This window comes from Aspergillus eucalypticola, assembly GCF_003184535.1.
Source record: "Aspergillus eucalypticola CBS 122712 chromosome Unknown BO83scaffold_7, whole genome shotgun sequence".
Lineage (NCBI taxonomy): Eukaryota > Fungi > Ascomycota > Eurotiomycetes > Eurotiales > Aspergillaceae > Aspergillus > Aspergillus eucalypticola.
In genome coordinates, this window is record NW_020290281.1 from 229593 (window position 1) to 256484 (window position 26892).

The following is a 26892-nucleotide window of genomic DNA, read 5'->3' on the forward strand; positions in this document are numbered from 1 at the left end:
GTGTCTTAAGTAGTTACAAAAGTCAAAAAAGGAGTACGACTATGAGCCATGGACGTAATAAGAAAATGAGTAAGAAAAAGTAAAAAAAATCCTACGAAAAATTCTCTCCGGCATCCACAGGCACACGAAACAAGAAAACAGAGGCAGAAACAGAAGCAACGTCAGCCTTCGAGAAGCGTCGTTGTTGCCTGAGGCGCAGAAGGAGCGGGAATTCCCAAAAGGAGTTGATCAGGTGGTCTCACGGCAAGCCCCGGATCGTAAGCCAGACCCAATCGGGGCACGCGACACACTGGGGCCGTAGGGAAGAACAGGAGCGCCATTTTCTGGATCCTCCCCTGGCATCTGCCATTTGCCATTCTCTGCCATTAGAATGGGTTTCTGCCAATGTCTGTCACTGTCCGGACCAGTCTGGCCGGCCCGCTCCTCTCTCAGTGAGTCACCCTCCGTTCCGGCTCTTTTTCTTCGGGCCCGGAGTTTGACTGCCAGACCCCGACAGCCCGCCGGACACCCGGATGGCCGACGCTCCGTCTTGGGTTTGGCTCTCCCCAAAGGGATGACGACCCTTGCCCTGTGGTCTCAGATCGCGAGACGTATTTACGGCGTGGTCCCAGGCTAATCTCCGTGTGGAAGACACTGTGGCCTCTATTAAGGAGACTGCTAATTGGTCCCTTTGATCAGATACGAACTGTTGACCTGGTCTTTGGTCCCGGACCCCTGGTACACAGTCCGTTGACGGAAGTCAATTTAGGGGGTACCTTAAAAATCGGGAGTGAGAGGGACGATAGATGGAGGAGCGTGACCGAGCAGATGATGAGCTGTTACCACTAACCCTTCTCGCTCCTGCTCCCAGCATGGCTTTTCCTCCGTGATGAGCCTGCAGCATCACTTAATACAGCACGATGTGACGGGATAAACTACATCCTTTGAAGCTGCTGCCTATTAAACACTCTGGCATCAGATGACAGTACGGAGAAGTTAAATTGTTATCTTCGGAGCACACCCATGCATTAACTCTACACTGCCACCACCGGATGTCACTCTTCCGCTGACGTAGATGCAATTGCTGCTCTAGTGTATAGGGCTATCTACCATGACGACAGTTCTGAGTACAAAGTACGGAAGAGATAGCCATGGGCTAATTTTCGAGTCAAACCTCCGGAGTAAGTTCGCGGGTAATTTATCAACAGTAATCAGATGCAGATCACGGGACCAAACTTGGATGACAGCCACCCGTCAAGCCACACCTGGAGAGCTCCAGCCACAGTTTGCCTGTTTGGAAAGGAATGAGTGGAAAGTGGCACATCAACCATGTCAACCAGTTCAGTTCAGCTCAACAGTCAACAACTGACAGACGCTGGATGCCGCTGCAGCTCTACACATATCTCCGATATTCGGCTACCAGACGCAGGTCAGTCAGTCAGCCAGTCAGTCATCATGCATCCGCTCTGGGCCTCTTCCTTATCCTTTTTCTCCTTGCAGGTTGTCTCTCCCCGCAAGACTTGTAGACATTCCCCTCTAAGCGGGGCTCCTCCATATTGACGGAGTTCGCAAACTGTTCCAAGCCCGATTTGCTTTTGCAGCCCTTTGCCTTTGCCAACCCATTGGATTATTCACCGACCACGCTTACTGGTCTGACAGTGCGTACATTATCTCCCTGAAGATCACCTTTCAACTTGATCGCTTGCAGTTTGGTTGCGGTTATATACTAACCGTCTCGCCCCTTTAGTTCCTCGCCCGTGCCAGACGGAATAGAGCGCCCACTCCTTCGTGATACCCGAACCGCACACTCTCCTCGCTCCCCCTCATGTCCTACAAAGCTCCTACAGTAACGGCGGTGTCCGCCCCTGGAAAGGTCCTTCTCACCGGCGGCTACCTTGTCCTGGACCGCGATTACACCGGCACAGTCTTCGCTCTCGATGCTCGTATCCATGTCGTTGTTCAGCAACTGAGAAGATCTCACCGCAGTGGTATGTCTGGATTCGAACACAAAACAGGGATGGTGCGGAAATAGCTGAAGATGAGGCTGCAGATGAACAAGCTAGTGAGGACGTCATCGTCGTTCGTTCCCCGCAGTTTGTCGACGCGGTGTGGGAGTATGGCATCCAACGTTGCGATAACGGAGGTGGGGTTAAAGTCGTACAGAAGAACGACGGGTGAGGTGCATAGACTCGCATTTGGAGCAATCAGGGCTAAGTTTGCAGCAGACGAGCAAACCCGTTTGTCGAAACCTCTCTCAACTACGCCTTGACGTATATCAGCTACGTGGCCGCCTCGAAAGACTTCGGTTCTCTTTCCATTACGATCCTTGCCGACAACGACTACTACTCGGAAACCGCCTTCTCCAAGATCTCGAGCCTCCAGTCTCCAGGACGATTCGTGAACTTTGGCGTTCCCCTGCATGAAGCACACAAAACCGGATTGGGTTCCTCTGCAGCCCTGGTCACCGCTTTTGTATCCGCTCTAGTCATTCACCGCACCCTGCAGCCCGAGGACCTCGGGGCTGCTCGCGAGAAGCTGCACAACCTGGCGCAGGCCGCTCACTGTGCAGCACAAGGCAAAGTGGGATCTGGGTTTGACGTGGCAGCAGCGATTTACGGTTCCTGTCTGTACCGGCGGTTCTCGCCGTCCATCTTGGAGTCAGTCGGGGATGTTGGGTCACCAGGTTTCGAGGAGCGCTTGTTTGCCATCGTCGAAGATGCCGACCCCAAGCATTCGTGGGATACGGAGTGTCTGGATTTCGGCATGCAGCTTCCCCGTGGAATGCAGATGGTTTTGTGTGATGTGGAGTGCGGCTCTCAGACCCCGTCCATGGTCCGGAAGGTCTTGGAATGGCGCAAGCAGAACCCGGAAGAGTCCCTGATGCTATGGCAGGCACTTCAGTCCAACAATGATCGACTGTGCTTGGAGCTGAAGCAGCTATCCCAGAGCCCAGATGCGGAAGCCCCGAACGGCTTTGACGATACTCGTCGTCTTATCGAACGCTCTCGGGACCTCATCCGCACTATGACCCAGAAGGCCGGCGTTCCCATCGAGCCGAAGGTGCAAACCGAGCTGCTTGATGCCATCACCAGCATTGAGGGTGTTGTCGGCGGAGTCGTCCCCGGCGCCGGTGGGTACGACGCCCTGGCCGTGCTCATCGAGGACAAGGCGGATGTCATCCAGCGTTTGACTCAGCTCTTTGAGACGTGGGAGAGCAAACTGGAAGATGACTTTGGGGGCAAAATCGGGAATGTCCGCCTTCTCGGGGTGCGCCATGGTTCTGCCGGTGTGCAGAATGAGTCGTTAGACCAGTATGCAGGGTGGTTCTAGCCCTCTGCAGGTCTGAGGTATACTATATTACCACGAGTGCATTGTTAGCATGAACACGACCATGCATGAGCGAGAATATTACTATCACATGCCTTAATAATAGAGACGATCATTCCTTCCATACATCATTAATCTTATCACAACGTTTACCATCAGCATCCTTCTAAACCTCATCCATCATCATCATCATACTATGATCCCTTTCTATCTATCTATCTATCTACCCACCACTTATCCCTACCAACCCCCGCCCAAATCCACCAACCCAGGCACATACAAGAAACTCGCCAAATCCCACCCTTCAAGATCATCCTACATGAATTGAACCAACGATTAGCCCCATTCCACAGACCATAAATCAAACACACAACCGAAAGAAAACAATACTCACCAATCCCATCCCAATCCCCAACCTCTCTCCCATCTCATCCAACTCCCCAGCACCAGCACCAGCACCAGCACCAGCACTATCCGGCGTGACAAACATCCCCAACTCCTCCGCATTATTATCCTCCTTTTCCATCCCCCTCAACATCCCCACCCCATCCCTCAAACACCCTCTAACAGCCTCATACACCACCCCCTGCACATCCCCAGCACCCGCACCATCTTCCAAAGCCCTAATCTGCGCCACCAGGGCCTGAGAGATAATATACCGTTTCAGCGCCGGCGACTTCCCATGCATTTTCAGGACGTGTGCGCTCTGCAGGGCGAGGTTCTCGAGGGTGTGTAGGATGGGGGTTCGTATTGCCGATGCTAGCACGCTCAAGAGATTGGGTCTACTACTAGTGCTATTATCATTGGGGTTGTCTGTGGTGTCTGTGCCTGGGGCCTCCTCTATCTGGGTGATAAGTTCCAGCGCCAATGTGCAGATTACATCGAGGTTTAGAGGCCCGCGGAGGGGACCGCGGGCTGTGAGGGTTAGGAGGGGGAAGTTGTTGTCGAGGGGAGTGGAGGAGGAGGAGGTGGTGGTGGTGGTGATGGTTGGGGCGAACGAGGCGATTGTAAGGGCGGACTCGAGACATAGTTTCCGGGAATAGTGGTATTGAGGGGTTGTGTGGGCGACGCGGGCGAAGGGGAGGTGTAGGTGGAGGATGTAGCGGGTTAGGGTTGTGAGGAGGTGGGAGTGGTGGAATGATTGGGGTGATGTGGTGGTGGTGGTGATGGTGTGGCAGGTGGTGCGGAGTTTGGTGGTGAGGTCGAGGGCCTTTTGGTAGGGGATATTGTTGGGGCTGTGGATGAGGTGGATCGTTTCAGCGCGGAGGGTGAAGGAGTAGTGGAGGAGGAGTTGGAGGGATGTGTCTGTGTGGGTGGATTTGGGATGAGGGGTGGGGAGGTGCTTGAGGTCTGGGTGGATGTCGGTGTCGTTGAGGTTGGATGGGGGCTTGGTGTCGAAGTATGGGATGAGGATGGGGGAGGCGGATTCGAGGGAGGACTGGAGGGTTAGTTCGAGAACGGTGGTCCAGAGACGGGCTCGCATTTCGGATTGGAATGGGGAGAGAGATGGGAAGTGGGCTGAGTCTCGGTGCAGGCCCATGGCTGTGGCTGTCTGTAGGAGGGAGGCGGCGGAGAGGTATAGAGATGGGCCTGGGGATCCCAGTTGGCGGGCGAGGAGGAGTAGGCAGAAGATCTGGAGGCCGTCCAGGTTGAAGGTGTTCTTTTCGGTTGGGCCTGTGAGCCACCATTGGGCAGCGTGGATCCAGGTTTGGATGAGTTGAGTATCGTATTCTTTGCCGGCTTTGCCTCGTTGTGGGTGGAAGGTTGTGCCGATGGCGAGGATCAATGCCAGCTTCATGAGGAAGGGGGTGGGTGTTGCTGGAGGGTGGTCCCAGAATTGCTGGTATTCTTTATTGAAGGATGGTATGTGGACGATGCGATAGATGCTTTCGAATGTTCGTAGGTAGCATTGCACCAGCTCATCGCACACCGATCTGGTTGGGATGGTAGAGAGCAGGTCTGGCACAGGGTCGTTCAACCGGGGACTCTGTGCTGCCTTGACTGATCCACGGAGATAATGAAGCTCTTTGATTTGGGCAGCTAGCTCTGCCTTGAGCTCGGGGCATAGTGGCTGGGGACCCCGAGTTTCCAGTGAGCCCACGAGCTGGAGCTACGGATAGTCAGTCTTCATCCGATTCTTCATGGAGACAGGGCTCGCACCTTATCCATCGTGTGCGTGTAATGAGTTGGACCGAACAGCTTCATCTTCTTGGAATTGGAGTGCAGTCGAGGAGGCGCTGCAGCAATGGCCAGTTCTCCTTTCGGTGCTTGAATTGATTGCGTACATAGCAACCGCTGTTCCAGGCTCTGGACCTTGTCGCACAGTTCTCGAAGTGCCTGCTGAATATCAGGTTCTGTGGCCAATGGCCGGGCTATGCCTGGGCTGGTTAATTGTTCCTCCAGACGCTGTAAACGAAGCTGGAGGTCACGGATCGTTGATCCTAACTGCGACGAGATGCATTCCTTGCTACCGTATTGAGGTCCAATGTCTGGCGTCTCGTCCAGGGACCCCGTTGAGCCATCTGGCATCCCAGATGGCAGCGGGTAGCCCCGTGCATTGCGCTGCGGCTCATGCGAGATAAGGGGAGATGCTTGGTGATCAGTCGGTGACGGAGAACGACTAATTCGACGATAAGAGCAACCCAAAGATGAGCGAGCTCGTGTGCAAGGCCCACAGGGTACATTGCGGTCACAGCGAACCTTGCGTTGGCGGCATTGCTCACACGATTTGGCGGGCCGGCGACGTTTGCGAGGTTCGGTGCCGGTCATGGGATGCCGTATGCAGCTGGATGGTGTTAGTCTGGACATACCCTGGATAACAGGGTTAATAGGACCAAAATCATACACACAGAATGCCAATTGCCTAAACCAGCTTGCTTGCTCACAGGAGCTGAGATAGTGATTATGTGATGGTGGTGATGTTCATGGTGAGGCTGACTGAAGTCAAAAGCCGAGAACTCGGTCATCCCAGCGCTAAAGACCGAGGCCGAGCCCGCGAAGGATTCTCGAAACCCGAACTTCACCAAATATAAATCAATCATTCCACCATGGGGACATAGATTGGCTTACTATCGCCTAAGAAGTCTATTATTACCTGTATGGATCACATCGGATATGCGTTCACCAACTCCCTATTTTAATCAGAACTACGCTCGCCATCTCTATGCCCGGGGTCATGGCGCTCCAGGCTTCGGGCGGTTCGCCAAGGTTGCCATTGTCGGAACTGGTGTCTACTTTGTCTCCAAGAAGTTGTTCCAGTATGTTCCCTCATGCACACTATTGAACAGTAGGGCTAAATAGGTCATGCATGCAGTCAATGGCATGTCCGTCCTCAGAATCCACAATCAAATGTGGCTTGAGCTATTGGTTACTTGAACTCGATGGCGCTAGCGGAGGAAGAACCATTAGAGTTCGGATCTGCAGGTTAAAACATTTAGTGTCCGGACTACAGGTATGTTTGCTTTTGATCCATGGGTCCTGCCGCTTGTCGTCTGATAGCCTTGATAATTTAGGTTTCTTGTAATAGATGTTTTGCAATAATTTGGGATCGTCGTTCAATGATATCCATTGTTACCCTAACAAATGTATGGATTTGCATAGTGTCAAAGACATGGTTTGATTGTTCATTTAGCAATCAAAAGGTATCAAACTGCCAAGAGCAAACAGATCTATAGATCACTCTATCGGACATAACATCAACACGCAAATGACCATAATACATCTCGAGGCTGCTCAACAACCACGCGTTAATTATGAACAAGTGCTTCCTCTTCCCTCTCCTTGGACCATAGCCAAGAGTCTTTGAAAAGAGCCACAATAAGCACCAAGTGCCAGATAATACACGCGTAAGCTTGGTTGTCCTGCAACGGCTCGGTAGAAAATTCAAAACAAAATGGTATAAAACTCATGTCCAAAGCATATCATCATGCGAGAAAATTTTCAAAGACCAAGTAATGGAGGGTGGTAATCTGTGGTATACACCCTTTACAGCTGGGTAGGCTGGAACTGAGAGAACTCAGCAGACGCAGGAGGATCCTTCTCGGCGATTTTCTCCTCAGCCTTCTCCTCGTCGCCAAGGATTCCGTACTCGGCGGCCTTGGCCTCGATCTCCTCGTCGGTGAGCTTGGGCAGTTCCTTCGATGCCCGGACGTAGCTCATGTTCTCAACATAACCCTTGGCGAAGATCAAATCGATCTCCTCCAGACTACGACCGGCAGTTTCCGGGTAGAAGAACCAAATGACAGGAATGAAGAGACCGTTCCAGGCGGCGAAGAAGAGGTAGGTACCCCAACCAATGTGTTGAACCATGACAGGAGTGATCATGACAACAGTGAAGTTGAATAGCCAGTTGCTGCAAGTAGACACGGCATTCGCTTTGGATCTGGTCTTGAGGGGAGAGATCTCGGCCGGGTAGAGCCAAGGCAGGGGAAGCCAGGTGGCACCAAAGACGCACATGTAGAGGAAGAAGCCAAAGACAGCTCCCTTAGCGCTCTCTGAATCACCGGGAATCAAGCATCCGAAAACAATAACCATAGCAGCACATTGACCATAGCTGCCTCCGAGGAACAGCTTACGCCGACCAATCTTCTCAATGAAGAACCAAGAGAAGGTGGCAAAGATAGCGTAACAGATCATGTTCACACCGCCAATCAAGAGGGCAAAGTCGTGAGATTCTCCGATAGACTGTTCCAGCAGCACGGGAAGATAATAGATGACAGCATTGCATCCAGAGATCTGTTGGAAGAACTGGGAAGATGATCCTACAATCATCCGGCGGAAATGCTGGGAAGGACCGCCGGTGAGCAGATCACGGAACCTAGCCTGGGAAGAACCGGACCTAATTACGATGTCAGTTTTGCTAGCCATCAGACCTTGTATCGGGAGCACTTACGCTCTGATCGAGTCGAGCGTCAGTTGCTTCTCCAACTGAACGTGAGGGTCATCGATTTCTGCATCTGCCAGCGCAGCAAGAACCCGTGTGCCTTCCTCAACCTTGCCGTGGGCGATCAAGTACCGAGGGGAGTCTGGAAGATACGTCATGCCGACAATGATCAGGATACCGAAGAAGACCTGGAATGCGATGGGGAAGCGCCAGACAAGATCAGGCGGGCCGTAGTGGGCACCGAAGTCAATCCAATAAGCGATCGCTGTTCCAATGGCGATAATACCACCCTCGATACAGATCAAAAGACCACGGTTGGTCGTCTTAGAACACTCGGCTTGATAAGTGGGAATAGTCGAGGTGTTCATGCCGTTGCCGATACCTGTGATAACACGACCGAAGATGAACTGTAGCAGGGGAAGATGACCTGGCATAGCGGTAACCTGGATGATGACACCGATGATCATCACCCACGCGCCTGAGATGACCATAAGACGGCGACCCAATGTTTCACCGAAGATCAAAGCGAAGATAGCACCGACGAGGCAGCCTGCAAGGCAAGGATTAGTGACTTGACATACACTTGATGCCCATGTGACATTTACTGACCAACTTCGTAAACAGCAGTGACAGTGGCCTGCATGACATTGTCGTTCTTGGTAGCCGTGAAGACATTATTGAACGCGGTGTCCGAGATAATACCAGACATTACACCCTCTAGAGTAGTAGTGGTTAGTAGCTTGCCCTTGCATGGTTGAATACTGGGATCGACAACTTACGATCGTAACCAAAGAGCAGGAACCCCATCGTCGCAATGCCTGATAGAAATAGCGATAGTTTCCGGCCAGACATGCCGGCGTACTTTGGGGGCGCCATGATGCCGAGTCGATCAAACCAAACAGCGCTGGGACTGCGCACGAAATCCGGGGAACTGGGGTAGGAGGAGGAGATGGGGAAAGAGGGAAAAGGAAGGAGGAAGAGTGATCGAGAAAAAGGCGACAGCGGAGAGGAGACGAACTGGCAGATGTAGCAGACTTAAAAGAATGGAAAACCGCATGCGGCCACCGACAGTGGAGCGCAACTTGAGCCGTCCCAGAGGGGGGCACACCCACGGGGAAAGATTGGAAGCGTCTTAGCCCTCCACATCTCAGCGGATTCACCCATGGGTATGGACCTGCGACTGACATCACAGGCCAGTGGTGCGAATGGGCAACCGCCAACTGTCCACGACAGGAACTTCGGTGAGCAGCACGATGGTTTCGGGGCAGGTTGCGCGATGATGTGAGGATGATGCATTCCGAAGTGGATGATCGTCGGAAAGCGCAGCGAGTGATGCAACTTCATGGCGCCTGATAAACCGAATGGCCCACACAGGGTTCACTAGATCCCCACTTAGTGGAGGCAAGGCCCGTGCAAGGGCAGGTTTAGCGTGGGTCTTCTGGGCATAATGGGCCTCCCTTGTCCCTGGAAGCGTTTAACCTCTCTGAAGAGTTTTCAACCATCCACTCACAGACGGAAGGTGGATCTCGGTAGACTGTGATGCAGGCCACGGCCGCGGGTAGGCTTGAACACGGCTGGAGATCGCCACCGGGAACGGTCGCCAATCGACGGTGCTACCGAAGCTTTCCCGACCTCCCGCGGCATTCGGTCCAGTGGTACGGCCAGCGGCCTACCCCATTTTTATTAATGCTTATCTTTATAATCATTCCTGGGCGGAGGGGGTGGAGATGATGGAGGGTGGTGGTGTGGTACTGCTGCTGGTCGTAGTCGTTTATGTGTGGACGAACCGAACCTATCGGCCACAGCGGAATTCCTAGGCATCACCATACGCTGGCAGAGAAGCATTGGTATGCTGAGCATAACAGGACCGAAGCGCGAGTGGGACCTTCGCCACTTTTTGCATAATGCGCTCGCTGCTTGAACCGAGGGTATTATCCCTTGGGGACACCATAAAAACAAACTGCACGCTCTTCGTTAGTTTGATTTTCCTTTTGTTTTCCGTTTCGAGTCATTCTCCCAAGTTTTGTGGCCTTACCTCCAGCCAGTGGCTCACCCTCACATTCTTATACTTGGTGTCATAGTGCATGCCTTGCGTTCCAGTCGATACACAATGTAAATGGCAATCTGGAAGTTGCAAGGTAAGGTCCATCACAGTCTCCTCTTCCGCAGCCTCTAGTCCACATGGTATCTCGGGATCCCCGACCAACTTCGCAAGTGCTCCGTCATCCTTCGCAGCCGATTCTGGCCGCTCATCATCAACATTTTCGGCCCGGTGGAGCGACATAGTGGGTCCAGCTTTCTCCACTTTTTCATATAATATAACGCGTCTAAAAGGACCCGGGCAGCATGCAAGTCCATCTTTTTGGTGATATTGGACGTTCTCCGAGAGAAAAACCTGCAGGCCCCGGAACTCGGATTTCCTCGATTCCGTAAGGGATACTGTAACAGGCAGCTGGTCACCGAGGGGAGCGCCTCGCCTCGAAACGAGGATTCCACATTGAAGCAGCCCTTTCCAAGCCCGCGCAATGTATGCTGGTTCAGCGTCTTCCACGTCGTCTTCAGCTGGACAGTGAACCGTAGCAATAGCCTGCTTTTTTGCAAAGCTTCGCTTCAGAAAACCCGGGCACTCGACGCACGCGCGAACCCGGTACTGGACATGGGATTGTCGAATCTCGATTGATTCTGGTAGATGAGAGTGTAACACCATCTCAAAATCGTACGTATGTGTTCCAGCGGGTAGACACTGATATTTTGGCCCTGCTGCCTTTCCATGTGTTATGTCCATACATAACGTGGACGGAGCTGCATTCCGCAGCTTGCGTTTATCCCTATGCCATGTGGACTTTCTTCCCTCGGACAGGGCGCTTGAATAGCAGGGAAGAGCGGGATCCGAGGCCTGTGGGCTAACCAAGGTCAACGTGCTATCTGTCACGGTCTGGGTATCATGAAGCCCTGCGAGAGATCGTCATGGATTAGTTTCGAAGACAGATGGTCCTACAAGCAAGACGTTAGCCTCACCATGCGGCCATGTCACACGACTAGTCCCACGAAAGTTCACAGTCAACCTTTTTACCGTCAGATTGTTTTTCAATCTTAACTGGCAGGTACCCCGAAGGACAGCCGGCTTGTTCGTAAACGTAGGCACAAATACCGCTGGTTCTGTGATGTTCAGGTCCAAGCTCAGGTCACTGGAGTCATCATGAGTGTAGAGCTTCCGAGTCGCCTTTTTTGCAATTGAGAGGGACTGTCGAAGCATCTCTAGGAAAGATTGAGACTTCCCGGGTGATCAGCATAAGTGAGTTAGGGGGCGCTGTTTGAGGATTAGGGTGACGGGGCAAGGCCATTTATATGGAATCACGCCTGCAGTAGGGTGGCCATATGACTTAAATCCAGATCATGCTTCGTAAACAGCTAATTACATCAGGGCAAATTTTGGGTCTGGGCCACTGCATATCCGTATCAGGTCCGGGTTGTGTGACAGCAAGGGCTGCTGTCTACTTGTTCTCTATCCCAATCCAGTTAACTAAACCTTTTCAGGGATGCCTCGGTGAGAGGTGAGAGGAATGCTTCAGAGGGGTAGGCTACCCCTCGAGGTTAAACCGGACTTGAATGATTTACCTTCCAGCCTCACGACGCCCCTCTTTTCTTCACGGTCAAAATGTTGGGTCAAGTTCAGACGAGTCTTTGTTGGGCGTGGACACCCTTGACGCACATCCAGGCAAGAATGATGTCACACTGTCAAGGCCGGTCACGGGGCGAGAACATGGCAGGAAAGATACCACGGATACCGCTATTCGAGTCCACCAAATGCTACTTGCAAATGCGAGGCATAAAGCCATGTCTGAATCCTGGACCATGGCATGGTGGTCGTTTGTCCACGTGGACATGTTCTAGGTGACCTGGCATCTTCAGGAATCCTAGGCAATCAGGAGACGACGGATCGCCGGGCTGTTCTCGAATTAGCACCAAGTTTCACAATAACAATAGCAGAGGGATAGTCTAGACGGGATAAGACTGCCGGTCAAGTCGGATACCTATGGGTAACGGGTCGAGCAAACATGCAAAAGTTCGTCGATCATCCAGTAACACATTCACCGATATGAAGCGCCTTCATCGAGCGATCATGATGTCAAATCGTCAAGACTTCTGCTCTGGAATCCTCGAATTGGCTCACTATAATCGGTTTGATATTTTAAGTCAAAGAGGATTGTAGTTTATCAAGCTAATTTATCAAGCTAGTTGGTCGATCGTGCCATTATCGGTGTGGCGTGACCACGAGCCCTTCGGATATAGATGGCTCGTACAGAAATTAGATTGCGGAATGTAGATGATGCCCCACCAAAACCGAAAATCTGGGAAGATGAACATACTGCTCAACCATGCTGCTTTCTGATGATTTTAGCATGATTCCGTCGGGTGGCAGTGAGTGCGATGTGGGGAGGTGCGGATGGCGGATGACAATGAGATAAACAGCAACGCACTATGCTTGTATCTGCCTTCCCTCTAAATACTCTCACAAAGACGCGACTACGCATTAGTCATTCCAATCGAATTGATCTCTCTTGCCTCGCTCACCTCTTGTAATGAGTTAAATCTGATACAATGTCTTACACATTTCTCCCTTTCTTATTACTGTGTATTAACGTAGTCGTCCACATTCCTAGTACGCGTACTCAACCTTCAGAGAGTCATCTACTTCATATTTAATGGATCCTTATTCCTCAAGAGTTAAGTTCACTTCAAACGCGCCAAGAAACTCTCCACTCAGCAGGCTAATTCAAGGAATCCCAGTTCTTCCCAGAGGACAGAACCCTTTCTCGAAGCAATACATTGCGTCCATTGTATCGGATTCTTCGCACCTACACATACTAGATCTAAGAAACTGTGACTTATGGGTACACTATAGATTCTCTAGCGTCTCTTTGGGCCCCCGGCAATGGCTCCTATTGCCATGGGGGAAACACCATCGCTTGACTGCCAGGCCTTGGACGACTCGACAATTCCTATGCGGGGGATAGGAGGCGAAACTTAGTCGGTGCGATTGGTATGAAGTTCATCACCATTGCTCTCTGAATTGGCATTGAATATGTCTTTCTACCCCTGGCCTGGGATTCTCAATGTGTGTTCAACCACTGATTCGCTACATTTCCTATCGGTGCCTTCGTATTGAGAAGGTGATTTTATGCCTGCAGACTCTGCAAGACGGTAGCATGGTTTTGGGAAAGTGTAGTCATATAACATTGGACAATCCCTGAAGGTAGTCCCGCCGTGGCATAGGCTTCATGACACTGCATTGTATGGTAATGTTCGCCGATCTGCGCTAACATCGCAAAGGATATACGAGAGCACAAAGCTGTGTCCGAACGAGTTACCAGAGGCTCTGGTCGAGGATGTATGTGTCCTCAATCCGCGCTGACTATCTATGCAAGTTTCCGTGATATCCCTACAAGATGCTCCTGTTCAGCTCTTGAACCAGACCCTTGTCAGGAAGTACGAGATTCCCTCGTGGGAAGTCTTCAAGCATTGACGCATACACACAAAGTAAATGGTAGCTTAGAACCGATTGTTAACAGCTATGAGAGCTATCGGTACTCTGGGGAAGGTTAGCACTAGAATATCCAAGCTCCAGTGTATCTATGACGGTGCGACAGAAGCGACAGTATATTGTCGACAAGCAGAGAATCTGGAGCGACTGCGAGGACACATTCTCCAGTTCAGTCCGTATAATTCAGCCGTGATACATTCCAAAACGAGTTATGAAGCATCATCGCTATCCCGTGTCTAGACAGCTCTGGTAGTCAACGTATACTAAGCGAGACCCAGCTGGCGAAAACAGTCACCATGGAGAGGTGCCAGCGCGTTGATCATGTAGTGGTCAAGTAGAAGCCTAGACCGTGGTGGCTTGAAAGAATCAAACAAGCTCTAGTCCATAATATCTGGACCTTTCTATCAGACGTACGCGACGGGGTTTTCGATGACAAACCAAATGGTGACCTGTGATCTAGAATAGTTCTCGAAGCTGGAATATGACTGTGGATTGATCAGCGACCCACTTTATGATCAATGGCCTGAGGCAACGGGGTCGTTTCACTCATAAAGACAAAGTCAACCGCTTCTAGTGTAGAACAGCTCCAGGAGATATATGACAGATACTACTCAAGCGTAGTATTCATAACCGAACTGTTAGGTCGATAGTATTCATTGCCTCTAGATATGGTATAAGATTGACGAGTGTGATAGACTCCTCTCAGTCGCGATATTCCTTCTTAGGTTGGTCCATCTACCCCTCGAATATTAGGTGCAATCTCACAGAGCACAGATAACTGGCCTTAACATGGTACTGATGAAGTCGTGTTGTCCTATGGACAAGACTGACTAGCTAGTGGCATTGTCGCATAGTCTCAGCCATAACTGACGAAGCAGGCAGTTGAAACCTCTTGCTTCTAGGTTCCTGGAAGATTAGTCATGGAAAGGTCTAGAAAAATAAAATAGGGTTTTGCAAAGCTCTCAGAGCTAGTATCGTGATCAGAGTGTTGGCGATCTCTTCTAGACTGTAGTATGTCTCAGTTGCTTGGCAATCAGACAATTCGACTGCGTCGTCGTAGCATGCCTTTTTGAGGCATATTTCTATTGCATAGCTTTACATTAGCTATTTAGCTCTGCTACAAGTGACTGATCCCGCTGGACGTCCCGACGTGGCCAACACTTGGACTAAAGACCTTGCATAGATGTCAAGTCACGTCAGCACGTGTTCGCGCAAAGTAAAGTGACGATCATCGCTGATGTGCGAGAATCTGGCATTGATTGTCTACCTCAAGAGCACCATAATAGCGCACGGAATATTAATTCGTCGATGCGCTAGATGCCTGGAAAGATAGTTCGTCGTCCGGCTTCTAAAGGTGATTGTATATGCAGGGTGGTATGAAACACAATCACTTGAGCAGGTGCAACCCCTCAATCGACAGCCTTAGCAAGGCGGCATACTCTAGTGTAGAGCGCTAATGCACCATGTATAGTGTGTAAGGGGCATATGGTCGGAGTGGTGCATTCGTTTTGTACTGATTAGATAGAACCTATCATCTGATGAATGAACATCTTTATCTTCCGCGTGCATGCCTTGGGGCCAGGTCAACATGAACTGTCTATGAGCTGCTTATTTCCCTAAGCGAAGCATAGAGATCTAAGCCTTGTGTAGAAGTTTGATCGCACAGCTTCTATGGAGTCAACAGGAGCGATTACCAGCATGACAGGTGTCACGACCTGCTCATGACGCAGATATGTCCGGAAGCGACCAGGATCCGCTGCCACCAAGGCCTCAGCTGCACGCGGGAATTGATTCTCATTCCGTCCATTCAAGCCGACGCTGACGCCCAAAGAATCACCTGCATGCAAAGCCAAGTTCAACTGACGAACGATGATTGAGATGAACCGGAAGGGGAAGAGGGAAAGAAGAGGGAGAATGATGAAGGAAGAGTAGAAAGGGCCGTTAATTAAGGGCGGTGGCCCACCGATCCAAGGTGACGCCCGGGGGAACAACCAACCAGATCGGGGCTCCCCTCAGCAGTGACTGGCTTGGACCTCTCTGTCTGTCTGTCTGGTCTCTCCTCTCTCTCTCTCTCTCCCTCCCTTTCCCTGTCTCCATCCCATCCATCAATCAATCAATCAATCTCCTACTTACTACTTCCTCTTCCCCCCTCCCCTTTGCCTACCCCTCTCCCATTCTTTATACATTCCCCATCTTCATCATTGCCACAAACCTTTTTTAGTCTCCCTTTCAGCCTTACACACAGGGTAATACTCAATCCTCTCCTCCTTCTTCTCCTCCTCCTCCACTCGTGGGCCCGCCCGATCGCCTTCGTGGTCCCTCGTCTCCTCACTACTCACGCCGTCCCCTTTTCGCTCTCGCTGGTCTCCTTCGGGTCGCATGGCCCCCTTCACCCATCCCCGATCAAGGTTCTAGTCTCTTGTTCGGGCCACCCTTGGAAACTCCTCCTCGCCTACCTAATTTAGCACCCTCTCTCAGCCTGCCCTCCTTTCCCTCCTCCGTGCGCGCATCGCCTTGCTTCATCCGCTCCTGTCTTCGATCCCCAGCCTGATTCGCCTCCCCCCCTTTTACCCTCATCAGTCAACTCCCATATCGGTTCAGCTACCCCCAACGGAATTTTCGCTGCAATCTATTCTCTCTTTTAAAGTTTGCATCGATTCCGAACTGCTAGCTTAGCCTTCCTTTCTTCCCCTCGCGCTATCTGACTCGTGCGGCTTCACGAGGTGTGTCAGAACAAACCATGTCGGTCACCGAAGACCCCAAAGTTGATCCCATGTCGCCCACCTCCGACTCCAACCTGCCTTCGCAGTCCACAACCATTGCCGTGCCGTCGTCAGAAACCCAGGAGCTTCCTAGTGCCGCCCCTCATCCCGATAACGCCCAGGCCGAGAGCCAAGAGCCCAGTTCGGTGGATGCGAAGCCCACAGACAATAATGAGGACAATACGTCAGCACCCGTTCCCAAGCAGGACCCTGTAGATGCGGCTCCATCTGCAAGCGCATCTCCTGAACAACACGATGAGGCGAAGGCTCCGGCAGCTGGCTCCGAGCCATCGTCCCAGGGATCAGATGAGGCTGCCAAAGAGGAGGAGGACACAGGCCCATCCTTAGTGATCACTCTGCTCTTGATAACAGGCTCCCGACACCCGTTCAAGATCGATGGAAAGTATCTACGGAAACGGTCAGTCAATGTAGAAAATTACGATCCCTTCGCCATGAGTGTATACACGTTGAAGGAATTGATCTGGCGGGAATGGCGTCAAGGTATGCGTGCAATAGCCAGGGTTGTCTCGGAAGTTGCGGGTGGCTAACATATGATTCCTGGCAGACTGGGAGCCGCGGCCATCATCGCCCAGCTCCATCCGACTCATCTCATTCGGCAAGCTGCTTGATGACAAAGCCCCGTTATCAGGTATCTCTCACCTCTACCGCTTCTCTGGTGCTGGTGCTGATCTATTATCATCTAGACTCCAAGTTCAGCCGGGATGCTCCCAATGTGGTTCACATGACTGTGAAGCCCCAGGAGATCGTTGACGAAGAAGACGCCAAGTCCAAACCCCAGTACACCCGGGAGCGGGAGACCAGTGAGCGTAGCCCTGGCTGTCGCTGCATCATCCAATAATGAATAGCACGGTTTCCGCCCGAGAAAGGAGACGACAGAAGTCATATACTTAAGGCAGCCTTCCCTTGCTTGCGTCCTCGGGAACTGCCATTATCGCTTTGCCCTCCCAGACACCAATGCCAAGCTCACTTGCTTGTGCTATTTGAAGATTCGTCGATACGAGCGTTCTTCTAGACCCCTTATTGGAGCCTTGTTGCTTCTCTCTGCTGGGTTCGAGTAGGCTTTGGTCCTCCCTCACGCTTGTTCGCCTTTTTTGCCGCAAGACATTGCATGTGGTTGGCTGTCTGACCGTAATGAGACGGCGTTATGGATGGGTTATCATCACTTTACCAGCATCGCTGCATTGACATTTACCCCGTTGTCTGATCCACCAAGTGGTCACCGTTTGGCTTGCATAGTTCCATGAGTCGCTTGATGCTGCTCCGCTTCCGCTTATTTCGTATATACCCTAAAGCTCATGTTCTCGCCTGCTCTCCCGCCCCCTGTGTTGTCTCGTTGGCCGGTCTCGATTTGTTGCATTTATGTTCACATATTGGAAGCCTATCTCTTGCAATTGCTTACATGGTCCTTTGCCGTTCTGCTGTGTTTCTGTTGCGTTAGGGCTTGGACCGACGAATTTGCAGTGCTCACGGAAGACCCTGGTGGCCCTCTTCCGATCTGGCCAGCCATCTGATTGAATCTAGTTTGAGATACGGGGCTTGTGCGACCCACAGGTTGATGTCAAATATAGTGTTTCCTTGGTTTGAGGCCAGTGGAAACTACATAATGTACAAAGATTGCACATATGGTAGCTATTCAACCTGTAGTAGTACTTTCCTTTCCACCAACGTAGGCTTAATCAAAATTGTTGGAGTAGATGTAACCACCATTTATTGATTGTATTGTATAATTTACCGCAGACAGCGCCTGTATCAAGAAATAAGAGGAACAAACTTAAAAATCCGATTCATAACAACCCATTCAACAGCCAACCAAAGAGTCAAGTAAAGCCATGCCATGCCATGTCATGTCCAGACCAGACTACCATCATCATCACCACCACCCACTCAGTGATCCATACGCAATCTCTTCTCCATCTCATCATGGAAAGCAGGCGGTTCACGGAACTCATCACCTAAACCCCCACTCGTTAGCATAACACACACACACAATCAAACATATAAACAGAGAAAGGGTAGGTATAGGTAAAAACTCACCCTTAAACACATCCTCCCAACCCACCTCAGCATCCCTACCACCAAGGACCAAAATATCTTCATGGAGATTTCCCATTCCGAGACCACCCAACGCAGCAGGTCTGAACGTCCCATCCCGCACGATCTTCAACTCCATGCCGCGGCGCACGGGTTCCGCGATGCCGTACGCCCGACGCAGCGACTCCATTTTCAATGCATCCTGGGTGGCGCGCCACGCGAGGAGGCGGGCTTCGAGCGGGTGCGTCGAGGATGGGGTGGTGGTCGCTGTGGAGGGAGGGCCCCGGGGTGCTTGGAGAGTGATGTTGTCGCGGAGGGTGTCGGGGAGACCGGGGGCAGAGGGGCGCCCTTGGAGGGGTGGGGGAGGTCGATGACGGCGCGGGTGGTCGTGTTGGTTGTTTGGGTTGGGTTGCTGGAGGGAGGGGCGATGCGGAGGGACTATTGATCTTTGTTAGTTATCCGTTTCTGTATATGAATGAAGGGTTGGTTGGTGGTGGTGAGGGTTATCGGGGAGGTTGTGAGTTAGGTGGATGGACGGACCATTGTGACGGTTGTGATGGGAGTTTTATTTGCAGGGTGGTATATGTGTTGTATCGAAGGTGAGATTAGTAGATGCTTGTGTAAATCGAAAGGTTAGATGAGTGTGGTTGTTCGTGAGATGGGAGGTTGAAAGTCGGATGGATAGTTAAGCAGTAAGTAAAGTCAGTAAAGGTAGTACCGACGTAGCAAGCACCCAGCACCCAGCAGCACCCAGCAGCTCTGACATCGCAGCCAAGCCAGGCAGCCAGTCCACTGGCGCGTTCCCGCAGCAAGCTTCTCCGGCGCACCACACCCACCACCTCCGCCAATCTTTCACCCGTCACGTGATACAATCTCTCTCAGCCCGTCCAGGAAATGTTTCCAATCCCCGATAGCCGATATACACCCCCCCAGGCCAAAGCACATCGCCCAGGAGACATATAAACAAAAATGGCCCCTCTCGTCTCCTCCCTCGCCCTGCGCACGCTTCGGACTCTTGTCCAGCGTCCCGCCGCTATCAAATCCACCACTACCTCCTGCTCTATCACCACCCTCGCCGCTCCCCGACGACCTTTCCAGCCCGTCCTCCGCACGTCCACCGCAGTAGCTGCTGCTGCTGCTGCTGCAGGCAAGACCTCCGTCACATCCTCTTCTTCCTCCATTCTCCGGCAATTCTCCACCTCCCCGTTTCGCCAGGCCACCTACAACCAAGTGCGGCGCGGATGCCGTACTGCGCAGCGCGCACGTCGCTCTCGGTCTCCGGCGCTGATCGGCCGGTCTCAGATGAAGGGAGTGTGTTTGAAGACGGGTATTACGAAGCCTAAGAAGCCGAACTCTGGTGAGCGGAAGACGGCGAGAGTTAGGTTGAGTAGTGGGAAGGTTGTTACGGCTTATATTCCTGGTGAAGGTGAGTTCACTTTCCTCTCCGCTTTGGTTTTCTGTGGGATTGGGGGGCGTGAAGAGAATAAGAGCACATGGGGATCATGGAATTGGATGAATGAGGCTAATTGGTTCATGGTGTGTAGGACACAATATTCAGCAGCACAGTGTTGTTATGGTGCGTGGTGGTCGTGTGCCTGATTGTCCTGGTGTGAAGTACCATTTGGTTCGTGGTTCGATGGATTTGGTACGTTTTATTTTCTGCAATTGGGTTTTTTTTTTTTTTTTTTAATTGGGGTGGGATTGGCTAACTTCTCTCAGGGTGGTGTTGCTTCTCGGTTGAACAGTCGGTCGAAGTATGGTACGAAGAAGCCTAAGAAGGATTAGTTGGGTATGAGGGATGTTGCTTGTGCTTGATTATATCTTTTGGTATTGTTTGTATCATTACATCGTGCTTTGACGGATCTTTATATCGTTGTTATCATTAGAACACGGCTATGTACATTTATGAGGCTTGCCTGGCTACAGAGCAGTTATTTTCCCTTTCCCATTTCATCCCGACTCCATCCAGTACATCCTGCAAACGATCTCTGTACCTTGCAACCCCTATACCCGGAATATGGAGAAAAATGATGCGCGCTTGTGAAGTGAAGTTCCCGACAATCTTATAAACACATGACACACTCGTCCGGAAATCAAGAAATGAAGAATATTTTTTTTTTTCAGATGTTGTGAACCTGCGCCCAGCATTCAGCAGGATGATTGAAAATGGTCCAGTAATGAGCTGGGAAGTGTCCCGTTAGTGGACGTTTTCTTATGCCTGGACAGGGTCACTCGATCGTGCTGGTCAAGAGATGTCCGGCTTTGCTGATCACATGCACGGCCAATTTTGCGCTTCGCAACGACATGATTTCCATATACTAATTGAGTGATAAAGTCAGTCATGAGCCCCTCAGCTCTCATTCTCGTAGCCCTTGGGCTTGTCCATGTCGTTGACTTGGAAGAACCGGGACGTGCCTGTACATTGCTCGTTAGTTATGATGCCCGAACGGAAGAAAAGTGGGGAACTTACAAGAGTATCCCTTCCAGTCAAAGTTGTCCTTAGGGTTGCAGTGGCACTTCAGGTCCAACCTTAGCTGCTCGCCAGTCGGGCAGTGGGTGAAGGGGACATGGTAGTAGCCAATCTCGTTGAAGAAGTGGATCTGCTCCTTCTTCAAGAGAAGTCCCGCGGCGATAGAGTGCACCGGAGCATCGCCCCAGCGTTCGTAGAAGAAGCCACCAGCGTGGTCGAGCGTCTCAAAGTAGTCAATGTATTCCTTGGACCGCAGCCATTCCAGACTTCCAATCTCAAAGTTGGACCACTACAAACCGGTTAGTTAAGCCTGAGGAGAGGTTCAAGGGGCAATACTCACAAAGTGACACTTGTTGTAAGTCTTGCCGCCATCGTCACTCAAGAAACCCATAGAGTTGCCGTCCGCGATATGCTCCGGGTGCTCCTCCATGAACTTTTGCACCGTACCCCACAGGCTCGGGATGGTGTCGTAGTACTCGTACAGACTCAGCACGAAGCTGTACTTCTTGTCGTTCTCTTTCACGTAGCGGAATGGGTCAAAGCTGACATCACAGAAGAGCTCAATGCTGGGCTCCACGCGCCAGTAGTACTCATAGTTTAGCATCAGCGGGTGCCGGAAGAAGAATCCGGATTCATAACGGCACATGTGACGGTAGCTCTCCGAATCGCCGTAGATGATCTTCTTCTCTCCCATTTCCTGTCGGACCTTCTTCGCCTTATCCTGGTCGATCCACTCGGGATATGACCAATGTTCCTTCGGAATCACGCCATAGAACGTATTGCCGGAGATCAAGGCTGAGGTGACCTTCTTGAACTCGTCATCGAAGGGCTTGTCGTTCAAGAACACCCAATCGTAGTGATAGTTGTGGTTAAAGCGGTCTTCCACCGTCCGGATGGACTTGACCATCTCCCAAAGATCAGTGTTGCGAGCGAGGGTCACGAAGGTGGCGTTCACGCGATCCGTCGGGATGTCTTTGATCGGTCCACTTGATGACAGCGCATCATTTTGCGAGGAGGGAGAGGAGGAAAAGGTATCTTTGTACGTCGCGGGGTTCAACTTGGTGCCGATGTTCTCGGGGATTGGGATAGCGCTCCTAGAGATGAAAAAGAAGACGGCCAACCCCTTGAAGCCAGTCAGTGATGCGAAAGGGGTCCTGTGGCGGGCCAGACACACTCACCGTGATGGCAAACAGAAGATATCGCAATGGCCCTATAGCCATGATGTGAAGGGCACTGCGCTGTGCCGAAGCGTCGGTGAGGAGGTGGGAAAAGCAATGCTTGGTTGCGCAGGGCTGAATACGGGTGCCTGTTGCGCAGTGTCGGAGAACAAAGGAGGACGGAGTGTGAGGATCAGAATGCTAATGCTGATGAAGTTGACAAACGAATGACGGACAGCTAGTGTGTAAGGAAGGAAGAAATCCCGAGAGATGGGGGCCTCTCTCGATCTAGGCAGTTGTGACAGGCCCGGTGAGAAATGCGCCTCCCAGATATTCTTGGGGAATCTATGGGCGATCGGTAACGACGATGCAGATGATGGACCCGCGGCGCATCAGGCAAAGATTAAAGTTAGTTGGCAATTCGGGGCACTGGTTGTCGATCCTGACCACGGCGCTCGTGCTTCCCCAACCGTTCTTTATTAGAAAAAGTTTGAGACTGGACGAAAATATTTAAGGAGATCGGAGGTCAAATGTGGGAAAAAAGGCAGATGTCAACAAAGCGCCAGCGTACGTTGGCAGTCTAACCTATTCGCTCCGGTATGGGTGAGGGCGACGTAATTTCCCCCATTGGTGGCCGGGCCACGTACGTCGCACCGATTTTGAGCCACCCAGTGGATGCGTGAGATAAGAAAAGTATACATTCTGACATTAAATTCCTACAAGGAGGAAACTTTTACTCTTTCGTAGGGAGGGGTCTATATCAGAAAAGACGGCAAGGAAGGGATGCGATCGATGTTTGGAGTGTATCAGTCCATCTGGCTGGGCGTCGATCCCATCCTGCCTTGGGGTTGGGGACCACCCATAGGGCGTGATGGATCTGGTCTTAAGAGGTCAAATAATATACTACATGCAAAGCACTGCCCCGGATACTTCATGAAGTAGACAACGATCCGTGTACTCCGAGGGCTTTAAGAGTATGGTGTGATATAGATAGATACTAAAAGGGGTCGTTCTCATATCTACAAAGTCACATTATCTTCCGAGTCCAACGGAGACAACAGGAGACCTGATGACTAAGGGGCAACCGCTTCCCCGTGATGCGGTGGCTAATTGTCTGTCATTCATGCCTTAATGTCTTACTGCCTCAGGCTTTCAGGCCACAGCGGACTAAGCTAAAGCGGGTGATATCAGACCGGCTGTGAACCTCATCCCGCACTACCCAATTATGCCGCGGTGGTAATTCTCGCCCTCTTCCTACACCCACTGCCTCCCCCCCCCACCCCCCGCTTCCCCCGAAGATGTCCTTCTTCGGCTTTAATACCACCCTGCCTAGGGATCGAGCTCCTGTGGACGAACAGAGGGGTATCTTCGACACCCCTGATCCGTTCGCCGAAGTTGCCCGCGCCAGACTGGCAGCAAACTTCCGAGACGACAAGGATGACGACGTGTAAGTCTCCCCCACTCTGCTTCACTCAGATCAATTGAGACAATGGGGGCCATGGAGCTGACCAGCGGCGCCTACCTTCAATTGCTATAGCATCGACTTTGAGGATACGTACGATGGCCTGGGAGACCAACTGGACGATGACCAGGATGCGTTCAACGATGACACGTTTGGTGGCGGCTTCGACACCGGCCCGGTTGGAAAGGACTTCGACTTCTTTGGAAAGACTGCTCAGGTCGCCGATGTGATCGGAGAAGAGCAGATCCGTTACAGCCTTCAGAAACCCGGTGCGCCTGCGACCGCTCCTTCGCAACCCACGGCCGATGCTGCTCTGCCAGACACTGCGGACCAGAAGCCCAAACGGTCTGGCTATGAGAAGTACAACGACCCGGGTTATATCCCTGATCTTCAAGCCAAGTCTAGCGTTTGGGGCATGTCGAAGAAGCCGGAACAGCAATTCCAGCAACAGCTGCAGCAGCTGCAGCAGCCCACGCCCCAGATGGTAGCGCAAGCAAAGAAGATGCTGAGTCTCGAGGAGGTGGAAGCGCAGCTGCGGAGACAGGGTCCGTCTTCGCTCCCCGCCCAAATCCCGCTGTCCCTTCCGCAGTCGATGCCCGAGCCCACTCAACCTCTCCAGCGAGCTCAGATGCCCCCTCTGCCCGAAGGCTTCCCGCAGCTGCCGCCTGAGATTCTCCAGGCCCAGTTCGCCAAGGGTGTCCCACCGGCACTGTTGCAGCACCAGCCACCCATGGTTCCGGAGCCGTACCCGCTCCCTCCAAACCTGCCGATTCATATGCTGCAAAATGCCAACTTGCCTCCTCAGCACATGGTGCCTCCCCAACGTCAGGCGATGCCACCGGCGGCTCAGCGACCCCAGCAGCAGCAACCGCCCCTGCCCCAAGCTCCCCGTGGTAACAACGCGCAACTGCCCGTGATTACCAACTCCCAGCAGTTGATGCACCTGACGGAGGAGCAGCGCGTAGCGTACTTGATGGAAGATGCCAAGCGTGCGAAGCGCAACCACAAGATCTTCCTTCTGTCCAGGGGCAACGGACTGATGACCCCGCAGGACAAGAACTTCATCACCCGGATCCAGCTTCAGCAACTAGTCGCTGCTGCTGGTAACGTGGCGGACTCTGATGCCGAAGCTGTCTTGGCAGAGGACTTTTACTATCAGGTCTACAGTCAGATCCGGGGTGCGCCGCGGCAACATCCGCACCAACCTCTGGGTCACTTTGCGCAGACATACCTTCTCCAGACAGGTAACAGGCTCGGGGGCCATGGCTCTCGCCGGCAGTTCCAGAGCGCCGACAACCACATGCAGAGAATGCAGCAGCAGGTCCAGCGTGCGGTGGAGGCCGCTAAGCAGAAGCCTAAGAATAAGCAGCTTATCATCGAGGGCAGCTTGGGTAAGATCTCTTTCAGCAACGCTAAGACGCCAAAGCCCATGCTCAACATCAAGCGTCCGGAGAGCTCGGAGGGCGCTAAGACGGTGAAGAAGCCGCACACCGATTTGAGCGTTAGCGATCGCAAATCAGTCCTGACCAACCTGGAGAGTGTATACAGCACGCTTATGGATATGGAAGACATGGAGCGCACGATGCCTCCCCCGCCGGATGAGAATGATCCCGAGGCCATTCAGAAGCACATGGAATGGAGACAGAAGATCCGTTCGCTCAACCAGAAGCTGTGGCGCAATCTTAAGGTCATGGAACCCATTGTTCCCAACACCAACACACCCCACCCGTTCATTGCCTTCCTTGCTTATCCCAAGGGCAAGAAGGCCATTCCCCGCATTTTCCGTCACATTGATCAGGAGCAGCGCGTTACTATTCTTACTATGATTGTTGTACACTTGGATTCTCTGGACGTTGTCCGACGCGCCCAGCCTGTTCCGGGTGAGACTCAGCCCTCTCTGGCCGTTCGGGAAGCCATCGAGCTTTTCTCTCAGGCCGTCATGCCCAGTCTTCTGGGATACGTGAACGAGGCGCCATTCAATATCATCATCGGGTTGCTGGGGCTTGTCATTGCGCAGACGCATGTCCAGATGATCTCGAGGACCCGCATTGGACTTGGAATCTTGACCATGCTTCTCAGTCGCGCCGAAATTGTGAAGGAAGCTGGACAGGCTACGGAGCGGGACTGGCAGCAGTGGGTTGAGAAGTTCAATGTGTTGTTTGACACCCTTGAACCTACCTTTGCGGATATCTTCCCCAGCGCGATCAATGCTGGTGACGACATGTATGTTTGGCAGTTCTTGGCTGCCGTTGGTATCGGAGCTAGCCCCGAACAACAGCAACGCCTTGTTATTGCGGTCAAGTAAGTTCAACCCCCTCATCTACATGGTTTACATTGTATTAACCGTTCTACAGGGACCGGGTGATGGAGACGGTGACTTACAGCAAGACGCTTCCCGCCGATATGGCCAGCGCGCGTCTTGGCAACGTCAACCTCTTCATGCGGGCTATTGGCCTCGATGTTGAACTTCTAGGTTAGATGACGGGGGGCGACCTCCACGAGATACTTCTTTCGCTGGCCAATTCCCACAGCTCCTTGGGCAGGCTGTTGCCCCGATTCTGCGTTATCCAGGACCGGACAGAAACCTATCTCAGTATCAATCCTGAACACCCGAGTCCCAACATGACAGGATCTGTTAGGTGGACTCCGGGCAGATGTCCTTAGTGAATTTGGCCTATACTTAAAGACCGATACCCGGTAAACGGGTGCTCGGGAGGGGACAACTGGCTGAAAGGTCAGTTGGTCTCTTGAGACGCGAAGCCGAGGTATGACGGCGTGCTATTGCAGCCGAATAATGGCACTGGCGAATGAAGCGCGTGCGACCAGTGATGTATTATGTACACATCACTATGATTCTTATGTTCCGTCCCACGACATGTTTGGTGGGTCTGTCAATAGTGATGTCTTCTAGCTATGTCTTCATGTGTTCTCTTCAATCCTATTTCTTTTATTTTGGAAATTTCTTGTCGGTAGCCGTGGGTTCTGTAAGGATCAGCCGAGTAGCCTGACCCTGCAATGTGGAGGGACGGACTTATCCACCTTATCATTTTATATTCACCGGCAAATCTCCAGCCTTGTCTGAGGCAGTGCACTATCCCGATCTATTTCAACCACTGATTTCATGTCCAGCTGTCTGCAGACCCCTCCAAAGATGAGATTTTCACCTCTTCTCCGGATCGATTCCAATATGGCCGGATGATCTCCAATCCCGTCGCATCACCAAAACTCAGACCACGTACACTATTTGCAATGAAAG

At 52.0% G+C, this 26892-nt stretch overlaps 11 protein-coding genes across 11 annotated transcripts; 6 read left to right on the forward strand and 5 right to left on the reverse strand.

The window, feature by feature from the left end:
• Positions 1-1804: 1804 nt before the first annotated feature.
• Positions 1805-3309, forward strand: erg8 (phosphomevalonate kinase; the record flags this gene model as incomplete). Its single annotated transcript, XM_025527381.1, has 3 exons — positions 1805-1967; positions 2030-2153; positions 2205-3309. 3 exons carry the CDS (start codon positions 1805-1807, stop codon positions 3307-3309), a joined length of 1392 nt encoding a protein of 463 aa, XP_025390021.1.
• A 179-nt stretch (positions 3310-3488) lies between these two features.
• Positions 3489-6329, reverse strand: BO83DRAFT_221892 (C6 zinc finger domain protein). Its single transcript, XM_025526826.1, has 3 exons — positions 6152-6329; positions 5467-6091; positions 3489-5416 (listed from the first exon to the last, which is right to left on the reverse strand). Exons 2-3 carry the CDS (start codon positions 6073-6075, stop codon positions 3668-3670), a joined length of 2358 nt encoding a protein of 785 aa, XP_025390022.1. The 5' UTR covers positions 6076-6091; positions 6152-6329; the 3' UTR covers positions 3489-3667.
• Positions 6330-6342: 13 nt separating this feature from the next.
• Positions 6343-7135, forward strand: BO83DRAFT_222396 (uncharacterized protein). Its single transcript, XM_025526830.1, has 3 exons — positions 6343-6567; positions 6620-6757; positions 6819-7135. The coding sequence occupies exons 1-3, from the start codon at positions 6421-6423 to the stop codon at positions 6978-6980; spliced, it is 447 nt and encodes a 148-aa protein (XP_025390023.1). The 5' UTR covers positions 6343-6420; the 3' UTR covers positions 6981-7135.
• On the reverse strand, positions 7060-9143 carry BO83DRAFT_222135 (putative MFS monosaccharide transporter). Its single transcript, XM_025526828.1, has 4 exons — positions 8968-9143; positions 8798-8905; positions 8198-8738; positions 7060-8143 (listed from the first exon to the last, which is right to left on the reverse strand). Exons 1-4 carry the CDS (start codon positions 9062-9064, stop codon positions 7291-7293), a joined length of 1599 nt encoding a protein of 532 aa, XP_025390024.1. The 5' UTR covers positions 9065-9143; the 3' UTR covers positions 7060-7290.
• Positions 9144-9960: 817 nt separating this feature from the next.
• Positions 9961-11645, reverse strand: BO83DRAFT_222295 (uncharacterized protein). The gene is made up of 3 exons (XM_025526829.1): positions 11207-11645; positions 10224-11140; positions 9961-10148 (listed from the first exon to the last, which is right to left on the reverse strand). Exons 1-3 carry the CDS (start codon positions 11442-11444, stop codon positions 10002-10004), a joined length of 1302 nt encoding a protein of 433 aa, XP_025390025.1. The 5' UTR covers positions 11445-11645; the 3' UTR covers positions 9961-10001.
• Positions 11646-16294: 4649 nt separating this feature from the next.
• On the forward strand, positions 16295-17583 carry BO83DRAFT_222110 (uncharacterized protein). Its single transcript, XM_025526827.1, has 3 exons — positions 16295-16996; positions 17061-17144; positions 17200-17583. The coding sequence occupies exons 1-3, from the start codon at positions 16474-16476 to the stop codon at positions 17352-17354; spliced, it is 762 nt and encodes a 253-aa protein (XP_025390026.1). The 5' UTR covers positions 16295-16473; the 3' UTR covers positions 17355-17583.
• An 817-nt stretch (positions 17584-18400) lies between these two features.
• On the reverse strand, positions 18401-19090 carry BO83DRAFT_386860 (proteasome maturation protein; the record flags this gene model as incomplete). The annotated part of the gene is made up of 3 exons (XM_025532690.1): positions 18401-18468; positions 18551-18959; positions 19088-19090. 3 exons carry the CDS (start codon positions 19088-19090, stop codon positions 18401-18403), a joined length of 480 nt encoding a protein of 159 aa, XP_025390027.1.
• A 389-nt stretch (positions 19091-19479) lies between these two features.
• BO83DRAFT_376669 (mitochondrial 37S ribosomal protein uS12m) lies at positions 19480-20580 on the forward strand. The gene is made up of 3 exons (XM_025530783.1): positions 19480-19973; positions 20092-20192; positions 20267-20580. Exons 1-3 carry the CDS (start codon positions 19517-19519, stop codon positions 20330-20332), a joined length of 624 nt encoding a protein of 207 aa, XP_025390028.1. The 5' UTR covers positions 19480-19516; the 3' UTR covers positions 20333-20580.
• BO83DRAFT_222470 (glycosyltransferase family 15 protein) lies at positions 20575-22597 on the reverse strand. Its single transcript, XM_025526831.1, has 4 exons — positions 22196-22597; positions 21358-22140; positions 21018-21306; positions 20575-20962 (listed from the first exon to the last, which is right to left on the reverse strand). The coding sequence occupies exons 1-4, from the start codon at positions 22235-22237 to the stop codon at positions 20898-20900; spliced, it is 1179 nt and encodes a 392-aa protein (XP_025390029.1). The 5' UTR covers positions 22238-22597; the 3' UTR covers positions 20575-20897.
• BO83DRAFT_376671 (uncharacterized protein) lies at positions 22037-23153 on the forward strand. The gene has a single exon (XM_025530784.1). It carries the CDS (start codon positions 22445-22447, stop codon positions 22655-22657), a length of 213 nt encoding a protein of 70 aa, XP_025390030.1. The 5' UTR covers positions 22037-22444; the 3' UTR covers positions 22658-23153.
• A 236-nt stretch (positions 23154-23389) lies between these two features.
• Positions 23390-26279, forward strand: BO83DRAFT_222500 (deadenylation-dependent mRNA-decapping factor PAT1). The gene is made up of 3 exons (XM_025526832.1): positions 23390-23621; positions 23712-25937; positions 25991-26279. The coding sequence occupies exons 1-3, from the start codon at positions 23473-23475 to the stop codon at positions 26112-26114; spliced, it is 2499 nt and encodes an 832-aa protein (XP_025390031.1). The 5' UTR covers positions 23390-23472; the 3' UTR covers positions 26115-26279.
• The last annotated feature ends 613 nt before the right edge of the window (positions 26280-26892 follow it).